At 34.9% G+C, this 14,992-nt stretch overlaps 2 protein-coding genes across 2 annotated transcripts; one reads left to right on the plus strand and one right to left on the minus strand.

The window, feature by feature from the left end:
• Positions 1-449: 449 nt before the first annotated feature.
• LOC140838719 (bidirectional sugar transporter SWEET2a-like) lies at positions 450-3,054 on the minus strand. Its single transcript, XM_073205233.1, has 6 exons — positions 2,818-3,054; positions 2,462-2,498; positions 2,153-2,369; positions 1,906-2,064; positions 1,693-1,812; positions 450-1,208 (listed from the first exon to the last, which is right to left on the minus strand). The coding sequence occupies exons 1-6, from the start codon at positions 2,876-2,878 to the stop codon at positions 1,089-1,091; spliced, it is 714 nt and encodes a 237-aa protein (XP_073061334.1). The 5' UTR covers positions 2,879-3,054; the 3' UTR covers positions 450-1,088.
• Positions 3,055-5,181: 2,127 nt separating this feature from the next.
• LOC140838720 (exonuclease 1) lies at positions 5,182-10,517 on the plus strand. The gene is given in 15 exon segments (XM_073205234.1): positions 5,182-5,785; positions 6,047-6,068; positions 6,070-6,167; positions 6,662-6,785; positions 6,931-7,068; positions 7,209-7,418; positions 7,500-7,674; positions 7,769-7,842; positions 7,921-8,044; positions 8,159-8,268; positions 8,406-8,460; positions 8,533-9,054; positions 9,056-9,450; positions 9,570-9,600; positions 9,806-10,517. Coding segments are annotated over 15 exon segments (2,457 nt in total). The 5' UTR covers positions 5,182-5,624; the 3' UTR covers positions 10,024-10,517.
• Positions 10,518-14,992: the final 4,475 nt, after the last annotated feature.

Consider the following 14,992-nt stretch of genomic DNA (forward strand, 5'->3'; position numbering starts at 1 on the left):
CGACGGTTTTAGGTGATACCGTCGCGAATTATGGCGGTATTTTCAAATTTTGAATTTTGACGACGGTTTGACTAATACGAATCACTATATTTTGCGACAGTTATACTTAAACTATAGCTAAAATGCTAAAATTAGCGATGATTTTAGCGAAACTGTCGCTAAAATGTTTCAAACAACAGTTCTATTAGTAACGGTTTTAGAAAACCGTTGTCAATTGTTCAAAATAACACGCTGTAATAAACGCTCAAAGACAACGGTTTTATAGAACCGTTGTCATTTTGCTTAAGAAAAGACTCTACGACAACGATTTTCACTAAACCGTTGTTTAAAGTTTTCTAACAGTGGTTTTAGTAAAAACCGTTGTCGTATGTGTGTTGTTGATTAAGAAATTTGTTGTAGTGGTAGTACCCATATGCTGCCCATGTTGATCAGTTCCATGTGGCAAAACATGGACAGCAACGCCTTTGAGTAGTACCCGAAGACCAGCGTCGACTTTTCCAGTATAAGATAACTTCTGCATTCACTTGGTCGAATTCATGTCACCATTTTTAGTACAATAGAGTTTCGTTTGTTATTTCAGTTAAGCAAGTCAAGGAAAAAAAACATGTGCATCAGATACTTTAATTCAAATACCGGCACTTGGTATTTTGTGCATAAAATATTTTTTCTACTTCGAGAAAATTAAATTCTTCTTCGCTGAGCAAGTTTTCTTTCTTAAACTTAAATAATTTGGTATGTATTTTTTTTACACATCAATTTATGGAACTTTTATTGACGAAATCTCGAGGATTTCTAACAAAACACATGAAATTATACAACATACGCTGTTCAAATGGGAAAAGAATTAACAAATATACAAGCCTCTACGTTTGAATTGAAGGATTTGGATCCGAAGGTATTTGAATGGAAGATTTGAAATGGCTCATTTTAGGGTGATTTTGAAATCCACCTAATGACCAAAAAAACAAGTATTTGATATTCGAAATTCATTATCAAGTGGATTTTGTCAATCCAACTAATGGATTTGCTATTATGTATTTGAAATCGCTAACCTCAAATCCATCCATCCAAATACAACCTTAAAGTTTCTAAACCACACTGTGATTTTCGAGCAACGGCCTTCTAGACGCATCCTCGGAACCTCTGCAGTAATAGAAGTATAACACTAGCTGTATTGCCCCCAGAACTGCTCCTGCCCCATTAGGAACCTGGTTTAACAGAGCAGGCAACAGAAAAACAAAAATAAATGATGATTCTCAATCAAGTTAATTGCCAGAAGCACTAGGGGAAGATCCCTGAATTCAAGAAAGGATAGAAGAAACGGCAAGGTGGGACATTAACTCCTGATTCACGGGGGAAAGGGGACAAACTCGTAGTTTTGGAAAAATCATACACAAAATGTTGGAAAAAAGTGTATTTAAGGTGACATCTCTCTCATGCTCCATATTGGATATATCCCTGAGTACTATGCTAACTGAGAAGTCAGAGAAGCGAACCACTTAATAATATTTTCGAAATTGTACGAGCTGAATAGTTCCCTCGTGGAATTTTTAAGGTCCATCTTGGCAAAGATTATAAAAAAAACTCATGAAGCAACCAAAGTGGTAGAAATAAGAGCTTTCCTGTCATACCCATCAGTCGATGAACTTATACAGGAATGTAGCCATTTGAAAGATCAGGTCAGAATCTTACATAGATGAATGGATCATGCTTTAACAATCCATAAGCAAAGAAAGAAATGCTCATCAAGAACGTTGCAAGAGACAGATAAAACGGCATATATTCGACGCTTCTTGTCCTAATCACCAGATTCTACATAGAACATACAAGTCAACAAGTTAGAACATAAGGAAAAAAACCAGTTAAATCAAGTACTGCAGGTCTTTAGTTCTGTGGTGAACTTACTATTATGAAAAGAGGCGAAGCAAACATGGATATGAGAGAAAAGACGGACAAATATCCAACAAAAAGCTGTCGATTAGGTGGTTCAAAAACCCGTATACTCAACAAAGCTATGACCCCAAATACAGAAAAAACAGCTAGCAACAATCCCAGCATCCTCACCTGTGAAAATTACAGCCTCGGGTCAAAGGGTCGATCAAAATACATTGAAGGGTAATGAATATTACAGGTTCGAAATTAAAAAAACCACCTTATTTTCTTTGTGTGCAAATCTAATGAAAATGGCGACATAGGTCAACTGAAAAAGAGCTCCGACCGAATTGACAGTGGCTATTAAGATTATGCCCGAGGATACAATAGGCATGCCATACCAGAGGCATATCAAGCAGTTTAACAGGGCATAGATGTAAGGCAATCCCGAAAATTCTTCTGTCGATCGGTTTTTGACGATTCTTCTGAATGTTGGTCTGATAAAACATAAATATAAATCAAATAAATGTATCGATCACAGAAGAACAAATTTGGTTTAGCGAAAGAAGAAGGGGGCACAGGCGCTTACATGGGCGACACAAACAGCACAAAAGCAAGGAGGTTCCCTGTAAAGGTATGCAAATATTGAGCGATCAGTCGATTTAGCCGAAGACCCAATGCTACAAAAAGTTGAAACGCATTTCCCAGTCGACTACTAAATTACGGTGTTGTAAAATGGCAACAAAAGCTTCGCAAAGCCAAGTATTTCTGGCTACATGTATGAGTTTTACATAAAATTGAGCTGAAAATTCCAAATAAAGACACGATAATTTTCCAACCCATTTTCACCGATTCAATCAAGACTTCGAGAACATAACCGAAAAATCAGGAAAACCCATCAGCAAAAGCACACTGGGAAGCATTTGAATGAATTAAAGCAGTAACCTGCAACTCCAGCTGCATCACTGCAAACTGAGTAAACCGATGACAATTCCCCTTCAGACATGAGTCACTCAATCTCAAAAAACTTCAAAAAGAATTCATCTGCTCTTTTAAAGGTCAACAATCCTTCAACAAATCATGCTCAATCATTCCAATCGTCGTTGATTCTTGATTATAATTTTAAAAACGTGCTGCAAACTATTTGAAAGAGATTATACATTGATTGACATGTGGGTTACGTGTAAAACAATTTGTTTATAAATATAATTTGCAGGGTGCATATCCAGACAGGCCAGCAAAGATTGTCTGGCCCATCATATACGTGAAGCGAAGGAGACACTGTCGGCTGAGTGTGATTGTGTTGTTATAGATAGTCATCAAATTCGACTAGGTTTGATATCACATGGATTTTACTTTTTTTAATTACTAATTTTCACATGGATTTTAGACATTACTCTTTTGAAAAAGAACGAGTTTCACGTGAGACCGTCTCACGGATCTTAATAGATAGATCAATTCTATCCATATTTACAATAAAAAGTAATACTCTTAGCATAAAAAATAATATTTTTTCATGAATGACCCAAATAAGAGATCCGTCTCCGTCTCACAAATACGAGACCGTTTCACATAAGTTTTTGGCTTTGAAAAATATTTAATTTAGCCCTCGAAATATCCAACTTGCAATTTGCTTGACCCTGGAAATATCCAACTTTGGTCAACTACGGTTCGATTCAATTTTATGTATGGTTGTGTTCGGATGAGAAGATTTGACCGTATCGATTCATATCTATTTAATTGTTTGGATAAATTTATTTTAAATAGATTTCAAATTAACTTCTCCCTTCATTGATGTAAATTTATGTAAATACGATGATAATTATGATCAATTATTTTCATCCAAGTGCAGCTTAAAAGTTCCGAACAAACTATATTTTATCGATTTTACAAAATTTCAAACCAAACTATAAATTTGCGGTGTGGTTTGGATGTGAGTTTCATAGTGAATTAGTCAACGAGATTTTGTAATTTGGAAAAGTAATAGTAGATAATTGATAGAAGTCATGTGAATATTTTATTTGATGATCTAACGTATCGATTTGTTTGGGCTGATTTGGATTTGAAATCCACACTCAAATTCCCTGTAGTTGATTGAATGTCTAAAGAATTTGTGATTTCTAAATCCATTTATTTGTCCAATGAATTTTACCTTTAATTTTCATAAAACTGTTTATTTGAAATACACTCCAAAAACTAGGGGTGTCGATTCGGGTAGGTTAAATGGGTCAGGTCGAGTTGAGCAATAGTACTATTCAAAAATTGTTCAACTCGAAAACTCTCAACCCGAACTTGAACCCGAATAAATCCGATTAACCCATCACCCCGTATAACCCGATTTTGAATTTTTTTAAAAAAATTAAATAAAATTCAAATAATAATAATATTTTAATTTAAACAAATAATAACAAAATTTCTCATATATATAATTTAAATTTGAAAGTTTAATAGTAAAAAATAAAGTATATTTACTAAATCAAATAAACAATTATTTAAAAAATAAAAAATGTTCAAAATAAATATTAAATTATGAAAATTTATGATATAAATATACAATGAATATTTTTTCAGACATGAAATATATAAAAAATGTAGGTAATATTTATTAATTATATATATTTTTAGAAAAATTAATTCTAACCCAACCCAACCGATGATTTTTTTCGGGTCAGCTATTGGGTCCAACTCGATCTGACCCGAACCTGAAAACCTCAAACTCAAACTTTATTTTTTCGGGTTGAATCGTGCCGAGTTGGTGGGTCCTGTCTGGTTCATTTCACCCTACCTTGTGTGGCACTGCCCCCATGAGGTGATCAAAGGCCTAGATTTACACACACATACACCCTATGAAGTGATCAAAGGCCCAGATTTAATCACCATATAAAATCAATGGCTGAGATCCTATGAGGGACACTACCCCCACAGGTAGCATCTACTCTACCGTCGTGTCTGATTTTGACACCCCTACCAAAAACCAAACATACGTTAAAAGACAGAAAACATCAAAGTTTGATGATATGTACATCAAGGGTTGAGAATTAGAAATAAAAAATGAAATGGGTTTGTTCGTATAGTTGAGGGGACGTTGGCCTTTACTTCTTTTGTGTGAATATATACATTGTAACACATAAATCAAAAGTGTGCAACGATAAATAGTTAAATAGAGAGGATATTTGGATGACATGACTTGGATAATACCCGCCGTCATTGAAGATGCTCTGATCAGTTGGACTTAAAACGGTGATTACCGGAAAATGGATACAAATCTTGGTTTGGTTTTACTGTTTGGTTCGAAAGGCTTAGTCGAGATGGGAGAGACAACAGCTTATGCATTTCCCAAATTCTCCCTTAACAATCTGAGAAATTACTATTATGTACCACCGTCACTACCCATTCCAAATTTCGTCACTCTTCCCGCCAATGACCATATTCCCTCCTCTTCTCTCCTAATTGTAGATGTCGAGGTCCCCGATAAGAATTCCAAGATTTTGGCGCCAGCATTCCAAGATTAGGGTTTCGTTTCTCTCAAGAAGCCTGAGTTTGTTTTACCAAGGCCCAGAAAGATCCTTTTCGATTTTCTTGAAGTCTTGAATATAATCAGGAGACGAATTTGAGAAGACCGGGGCAACCCGATTCTTGGCGCTAGAATTCCAAGATTAGGGTCTCTGTTCTCTCAAGAAACCCGACTCAGTTTCGCTGGAACCAAGAAAGAAGAACTCTTTTCAGTTTTCTTGAATAACCAGAGTCTGAATATGGGGATACAAGGGCTGTTACCCCTGTTAAAATCGATAATGATGCCGATTCACGTAAAAGAACTGGAGGGATGTTTTGTTGCCGTCGACACGTATTCTTGGCTCCACAAGGGTGCCCTTTCTTGCAGCACTGACCTCTGCAAAGGTCAACCCACCTCCAAGTAAACCCCTTGCCATTGCCTATTTGGTTTTAGCAGTTCGTGTAATGTATACTTCTGTGGTTTTGGATTCAAATTTTGGCCAAGATTCTTAGTTATTTATTTATTCAAGATTCTTAGTTTTCGTGTAAAGTAACACGGTTGTCTGTCAATTCATCATTTGGTTAAAAAAATTGCGGGTTACCAATTGTTTTTAATTATACTTCATTTTTACGAGGTGAAGTTTGAAAAAGAACATAACGCTGCTTCAATCTCGGCTTTCAGGCACATTGACTACTGCATGCACTAGAGTGAATATGTTACGTCATTATGGAGTTAAACCAATCCTCGTATTTGATGGGGGTCATTTACCAATGAAGAGTGAGCAAGAGATCAAACGGGCAAGGTATTATATTTTTGCCATATTTACCTTCGTTTAGTGCATCGGAAGTATGTCTTTTCAACATTTTCCTTACACCACACGGCGTTTGCAATGCATGATTTCCATTCTTCTAAATGGTCATATTTAAGGCAAACCATCGGCGGGCAGACTCAGTTTCAGCTGGCGGAATTTCATTATTTAATCCTTTTTTGTTAATTAGAGTTACTAATGCGAGTGTGTTGAGCTTATATGAATTTCTGCTTACTACTTGTTCTGCGAGTCAGGTTGTTAGCTTGTTTATTATAGGCTTTTGGAAATTCCGCTTTAATTTCGTTATTAAAGATATGAACATACATGATGTTTGACACTTCCTGTGATTTTTGTACCCTTTGACCTCAATTGATGATTTAAATCGAGAATGAAGATGCTTGCTGGCATTCCTCAATTGATGATTTGATTCAGGAATAGATACACCAATTAAATGTTATCCCCACTGATTGCGTAGGTTATATTTGTAGATCTAGGAAGGAAAACCTAGCTCGTGCCATGGAGCATGAGTCAAGTGGAAATCTGAGCGCTGCTTATGAATGCTACCAGAAGGCTGTTGATATATCGCCTTCAATTGCCCATGATCTCATCCAGGTAGGATATGGTAATGACGGCAAAATCATTTAATTGAGTGTCTGAAGATGACATGATAAGCTATATGAATAAGGTTAAAGGCTTCATTAGTTCTCGAAGTTTTGTGGCAACAAAGTATGTGCTTTTATTAATTTGTTTCTGACAGGTTTTAAAAGAGAACAATGTGGCTTATGTTGTGGCTCCCTATGAGGCAGATGCCCAAATGACGTTTCTAGCACTCAGCAAGCAGGCCGAGGCAGTTATAACCGAAGACTCAGACTTAATAGCGTTTGGTTGTCCCAGAGTGAGTTTACCCAATTTACTTGTAACATGTCATATTTCAAAGATGAGATATGAACTCATCCTTTCAGTTACCATTTTTCACTGTGAAGTCAACCATTTTTCACTTGAAATATTTAGCTGTGAAGTCATTTGTACTTGCAGATAATATACAAAATGGATAAATTTGGTCATGGTGTTGAGTTCAAGAATACCTTGCTAGGACAAAACAAAGAACTAGATTTAAGGGGGTTCACCCAAATGATGCTACTTGAGATGTGCATTTTAAGTGGTTGCGACTATTTGCAGTCTCTGCCTGGAATGGGTCTTAAAAAAGCTCACATGTTGATGAAGAGGTTTAAGTGTCATGAAAAGGTGATTAACATTATTTTTGGGGTATCATATCAGATTATTCTCATTAAATTTTAGTGGATTAATGATTTGTTTTTTATGCAGGTAATCAAGCACTTGAAGTACAATTGTGTTGAGGTAACTCCTCTTTATGAAGAATCTTTCAAGAAAGCAATTATGACCTTTAAGCATCAACGAGTTTATGATCCTGTTACTGAGGACATCGTACATTTATCTGAGCCAGCTTATTGTATTGGTGATGATTCAGATTTCTTGGGTCCATATCCTTAACCGATAAGTGTTTTAAGTTATGCAAATAATCCTACAAAGTGCACATATCTATAATTTATTGAAGTGGGCCTTAACTATGTTCACATCATTACCTCAGCATGTGGTTAAAGGTATAGCGCTTGGTGACCTTGATCCTTTTACTAAGGAGCCAATCCAGGTATAACAATGGTTTCTTTGAGTATAAATACATTTTATATGTGTTGTTTCCTTACAATCTTCTCTTTTTCGAAAATAGCAAGAATGTGGTGCTGCTGAAAGGGCAATGCATGGAACTTACCTACTCAAGAATTTCAATCCTGATGGAGAAAGGAAAAAGCTTGATTTGCCCGTGCAGAAAAACCTCCTCACTAATTACTTCTGTATCCATGTATAAATATTAGTTAATTCATATTTCAATTTTCTATTGCTGTTCTCATGTTTTAAAGAATTAGATCCGCAGAACTTTTGCTTTTTTTCCTCAATATGATATCAAGGTTTTGCTTCCATGGAGGCAAAGCGGGAATTTAGGGCCCCTCGAATCACATCTAATCATCCAAATGGAAACTATGAAATTTCCGGCCCTCACCTTGAAGATCACAATGAGGTCAGTTCTAATCCTGTGAGCAACTCAGACATGCCTGCTTGATTCCTCAAATTTAACCATCAGGCTTGCTTGTGAGCTGCATGTCAAGCCACTTTTGAAGAGATTATTTTTTTTTTATCTGCATTGCTTATTTTCAGGTAAAATGTGGTGTAGATGCTGAAAATTCAAAGTTTCCGGAGTCACTGGACCATGGTAGGGATGTTTTATATATATTGATACAAAGCCAAGCTCTGACCATGAATCATTAATTTTTTATGCACATAGGTCTATGGAATGGAAGAGTTGTGAATCACACCAACATTTCACCAATAACTGAGCTACAAAATTCATTGTGTAAGCCTTGTATCTCATTGCACAAGGACTTTGACTCGGTTCAAGAAGGCGAGCAGACAAGATCAGGGAACAAGAATGTGATTGTAAGGAGTTCTTATTTTTCGAAGAAGTCCAAGAAGGAAAGCGACAAGGAAAATGAAATTAACCTTCATCATAATGGTGATAAAAACTTTGAGGATATTCTTTCCAATTATGCATATAAACCTCTCTCTTTTGTGCTAGCCGGAAAATGCAGAAAAGAGGAGAGAAAAGTTACCGTAAGAAGTTCTTATTTCCAGCAACAAAACACAAAGGAAAATGCTAATTATGAGAGAGAAAAAGCTGTTGCTAATGATTACAGGGATCTTGACGCAGATGGAGAATATGGGCAGGCAACATCAGGGGATAAAAAAGTGATTGTGAGGAGTTCCTATTTTCTGAAAAATCCTAGAAAGGAAAACAACTGTGGCAAAATCGACGTATGACAATAATGATGCTGACAAGGTTGAGGATGATAACAAAAAATGCATAAAAGAGGAGAAAAGGGTTATTGTAAGCTCCTACTTCCAGCACAAAAACACCAAAGAAGATGTTAATTGTGAGGGAAAAAAGGCCGTAACAGAGCATGCTCCGGATACATGTGGGTTTGTCTCAGATGCAGGTGATTTCAAAAGAACTGTGGATGTCATAAGAAGCAGAGGGAAGATCCCTTACTGTAAGTATAAAGAGAACCTTGTGTTTCAGGACTTGGTAATCAGAGATGATGTCTCTCTTGAGACATTTAACAACATTCTTGAAACCCCTTCAGGTTATAATTCCTCTGAACGTGAAGCAAAGAAAAGAAAGGTTATTCAAACCAACATTCAAACAGTGAGTTCTTTCTCTTTGTTTTTAAATTGAGTTTCATTGGGAAGTGTGGAGTACGGTTATTTTCTGTTTTGGGGTTTTTGGATTCTACCTTAATCTGCTTCAATTCTCATTTAATTCAGGACAATGTGACCAATAAGACTTCGACAACTGGTACGTAGCCCTGAAATACCTGTGATTTCTCATTAATCTCCCTTTCTGAGTTCTCAGATGGAGTTTATATGTATTTGCCCATCAAATTTGACCTTTCATAAATCATTCATTGAAATCCTTTCTCATTTAATATTCTTTTCTGTGGTTGCATTCTAATTAAGTTTCAAACATCTGCTGAGTCTGGTACCAACACCATTCTGTTTAGGTACCTGCACGTCTGATTTGGATGAAGAAACACAAGCGGAAGAAGGGAAGTTCAGCAGTGACATTACTCATTTGAGTCGCTACTCTAATATATCTGAGAAATCTATGGAAAGATTCATCTCAGTGATATCATCATTTAGATACAATCCTTCTGGCTCTCGTGCCAGTGGTCTTCGTGCCCCTCTGAAAGATATAAAGAACAATCGCGTAAAAAGATAACAAAACAGCTGATATCTGCACCTAAAAGTATAGACGCTTGCCAGAATTCACCATCCCTTGGTCAATCATCATTGTGAGTTCTCCCTGCATATCCGGGTTTTTACTTTCTTTATTATAACAATAATGTGACCTATTCTTCATTTCAGATTCCAGCTCGGTGCCTTTTCAATTCTTAAGTCCTGAGCATCCTCAGCTTATTATGAGTCCAACAACGTTGTCATCCTGGTTTCTTGAATTTCATTTATATAACCTTCTTGTCTGGTTAATCAATGAAAATCTGTTGCCTTGACCTGACATATAGGCTCTCAAGAAGTTTTAGCCTCCTTCTGAGTAATTATAGTTCATGATTGCTTCTAACAGACACTAAATCGTGTTATTAACCGACTGTAACGCTTAGCGCAGTGAAAAACACGCTTGATATGCAAAGTTTTCCCCGATGTTGCTATTGTTCTACATACCTTCAACATTTTTAAACCATATTAGTTTTATGATAAATATTGCTAGCAGACAATTACTTCATGTTAATTTTTTGGATTTAAGCAATGCCAATTTAACTCACGCCTTGGTATCTATTTCCTAATTCAAATATAAGCATAAACACTAATACCTCCTCGTTAAGCCAAAATATGTTTGAATGAATTTTTACACAACCAAAGTTCTTTGTCTGAGAAAGGAGATTATATATAAAGAGTGAGCTCCATTGAGATGTGAGTAATATTTATTGCTAGCTTACTTAATTTTATCATTGTTCCTATGTATAATGCATGTTAATGAACGAAATATATGTCTGAAAATATTTGTTTAAAGTTTTCATCTAAATTAATATTTCAGAAAAGATAACATTTATAAGCAAATTTGTGGAGTAAGAAAATAGTATATCTTGTGTAGGTATGATTCATGAAATTATCTTTTCATATTTATTTTTAATACTAGTTGAGCTTGGGGTCATTAATTGTTGAAAGTTTATGTCAGTTGCAAATATTTCTTTCATAAATAGTGAGTCCTACCGAATTCAAATAAGAATCAGACATCTTACATTTACGTACATTAAAAGGTGAGTAAATTTCCCCAGACAACATAGGATAACAAACTCATTTTTTTTAAGTTAAAAGCATAATTTTAAAAAGATTAATTTGGAGGTCCAAATAAAATAAGCAGACATTTTTCCTTAATACAGGAATATATATATGGAGATGATATTGATAGCTGATTCGCAACCCCCACAACCTCTAGGAACCGTTCGATAATTTTTGGATATCTAACGTTGTGTTGCATCATTTGTCTAGTGGAGTGAGATAATAAAATGATATGAATGTGCAATACGAACGATAAAAAAATTGACAAATATAAGAAGTTTATTCAGCAGTGTAATCACTTGTTGTATGATAATTGGTTAATAGATTGATTGTTGGGCAGCTCACACTTATTATATCGATATCACAAAATAATATATGTATAAATGTGTATGAATGTGTGAGTATGATATTAAGTAATCAAATATAGTAAAGAAAACTCTAAGCAAGTTCACATTTCTTCAAGTACCAATTTTCAAATGGCAATGTAAGCTAAAACTCATATATTTATGACACTCTAAAATGTAATTACAGCAATTAACTTAACAAAGAATGAGAATGTATGGCTTGGGATTTTTACAAGATCCAACAATAAAGATATAAATAATATGACAAATTCGTCAAAATAATAAGACAAAATCATCAAGTAACTGATTTGTTTTCCTAAAGTTTCAAGACAGTCGTCTGGATAATCGAGTTCCGGACTTCACTCATATTCCGTCCTTTCTGCTGGTCTTATAGTGATATACGGCCACTTGAGATAATAAAAATGAAAAATAAAAATAAATTAAACACCGAGATTTACGTGCAAACCTCCTAAAAATTATTAAGGTAAAAAGCCACGGGTATGATGAAAAGAATTCAACCACAATATTTATGGTGTGCAATTGCGTATTGTGTTTCCAAAAAAACACACTCTCTTAATACAGGAGAATAAACGCCTCACAAATATTATAGAACTAAGCATTCAAATACTATAAGATGAGAAAAAAAAACTCTATGAAACGATGATTTCTGAATGAGAAGAGGGAGCTTAAAGCTCATTTTTTGTGTAAAAACGCATATAAAAAAAGTGTCTGTTGTCTGAGTATTTTTTCTATCTTTCGTTTTATTCAACGAAGCCACCTACCACCTAATATTTTGTCCACCACCAAACATTCTTCTGCCGACACTTACAGAATTTCCGTGTTTTCGGTGCAAACAGAGGATGTCATCGTCTTCCGGCCACACGCCCCGCTACGATCAAGTGCGGCGTCACCATTTCACCGTCATCACGGCCCAACTCCGTGAGCCACGAGTAGTTTCCAGGTATTCTAACAGAAACGGACTTCTTATTGATCGCTGTAGTGTTCAGCTTTTTCCTGGTCCCTGCAGTATTGTTTGCTGATTCCAGCTGAGAATCGTAAAAGGCAGCTGGATTGGAATCATCTTCATTATTTTCGTGGAATGTAACTTCAGATTCTTGGAATTCTTCCGCCATTCATTGGAAGCTTATACTTGAGAGAAGGAATTTATAGGGAATGGACGCATGGTTTTATGAAAGTACAAATTCACAGATTGATGGCGTCACTGTATCGTGTGTTTCAGGCGTTTCTTTGGACTTTTGTGATACATTAAGTCCCAATTTGGTAGGGATTATTAAAGTTGGATTATTTAGTAATATTATGTTTGTTTTCATTTATAAATTTGACATTGACTATGTGTAGGACAATTTTTACTGTTTGCCGTAGAGAATGAATCCATGCATTCAAGATGGATAATATTTATTTGGCTACACTCAAAAAGAATAATGACCAAAATAGCCCTTAATGTGATTTTTTTTTTTGACAGAGCCTTTAATGTGAATTAAAAAATTGCAAGTGAGTCTTGTACACATGCCATCGTCCCTATTTCTTCTGAAGAACTGTACTTACATTGGACTTACATTGGATGATTTATTCAGTGTACAAAAAAATTGTGAATAAATTATGTTTGAAGAATAAATTGGTTTCGTGACCATAGTAGAAAAATTTTCTAATTCGAAACACAATCTTTTATCTATTTTCATAATAGCATTGAAATAAAAAAAATCGATGCGTGAAACATGACTGAGACAAGAAATTAACAGGAAACAAAACTAAAAAAATTAAATGAACGTATACATATAAAAAAAAATGAACGAAGCTTGTTGATATAAATTCTAAGATCACATGTAAAAAAATTTTATCAGAACAACATGGAGTGCGTTCGATTTTTGGCAAACAGGGAGTAGGTTGGGGAAAAAGTAAACAGTTATGGGAAATAATTTAAAATAAAAGATTAAAGAGTATTTTGGTCATAAATAAGTTTGTCGTGATTTTATCACTCTTCTTAAATTCACACCACACATGATATTATTTATCCCTCAAATTACATATCTTATCCTATCAAATATTTATCAATCAAAATAATCAATCGTTCAATTATCACATCCTAAAAACCAAACGAACCCTAATAGTAATGATAAGAACATGAATATAATTTTGATATTTTGTTTATTAATTATGTCTAATTTTGTGTTCATTGTTGACACTCACTTAATAAATATATAGTTTTGGTATGTTTCATCACGTCCAATATATGATAAAAAAACGTCGAAATTTATATATAAATTACCACTGAGACATATGCTATCAGCCAACATCTTACTCAAATGAAATGGCTCGAGTTTACGAGAAGTTACTATAGCAGTGATCATAAAATTTTTAATCTCGGTATATATATAATTTTTTAAGGAAAGTTATATTTTTATCGTGTAACTTGCACATTTTTTTTTTTTGGTCATATTTCACTGATTTGCATTTTTTTCGATTTTAATAATTTTTCGCCAAATTGCTGACGTAACGTTTTTTAGTCTATGTTGAGATTTTATTCGGATGGTCTGTATGATACTTCAGTTGTTCTTATTCCAAAGTAAAGAGACCAGATCATTTATGTTGGATGGGTGATAATTCCACATCAAGGGAACAAATTGCATCCTAAATTTCTATCAATAAAAATAACCAAACACAATGGATGCAAATTCGGAAAACCAAAATTCAGTTAAATAGACAATTCTCTAGCAACACTTTAATTAAGTGTTGTCCTCGAATGTTTTCAATACTCCACGGTAATACAACAGAAATACAACGAGACTTGATCACTCAATTTTTTTGAAGCAACACACATATTCTCCGTTCTTCATTGATATCTCTCCTCATCTCTCTCTTTCGCATCATCTATCCAGCAATATATATAATCTCATTAATCTAGAGATGATTCTTTGAATAAATGATACCTAAAAATATAGAAACTAGAGTTTTATCAAAAAATAAACTCTTTTATATATAAAAAAATCATATATAAAATTAATACAAATCTTCTGATATATTATAACACCAATCTAGAAAATCAAAACTCATTTAAAAAAAATAAAAAAAATTCTTTCTTTCTCGCCAAGACAAACTTTCCTTTCAAGATCTGTGGCAGGAACTTTTCAATGAGCATGATCAACGCTTAATTCTCTCCATTACGGAGGCATTACGAGGATTGAAGGATGCGGTGAGATGAAAGGAAGGGATATTATACCGTCCTAGCAAAAGTTCGCAATTTTATCCAGAGGAGCTTATAGAATTGTTTGCCAACATTGAAGGCACTTCTCAATCGTCGGGTTGAGGTCTATGAGTTATGCCCCCTTTGTCATCATGCGGTTGAAGATACTTTCCATGCGCTGGTGTCCTGCCCATCAGTGCGTAGTGTTTGGTGTCTCACTTCTATTGGTAGTCACATTGTCCGTATGAAGAATTTCTGCTAGTAGCGGAAAGGCCTTGTTAGCACCTGAGTGTCATCCGAAATTGAGTTTGCAGCTGTGGTTCTGTGTTATGTTTGGCAAATGATGT

Source organism: Primulina eburnea, chromosome 8, assembly GCF_022965805.1.
Source record: "Primulina eburnea isolate SZY01 chromosome 8, ASM2296580v1, whole genome shotgun sequence".
Classification (NCBI taxonomy): Eukaryota; Viridiplantae; Streptophyta; class Magnoliopsida; order Lamiales; family Gesneriaceae; genus Primulina; species Primulina eburnea.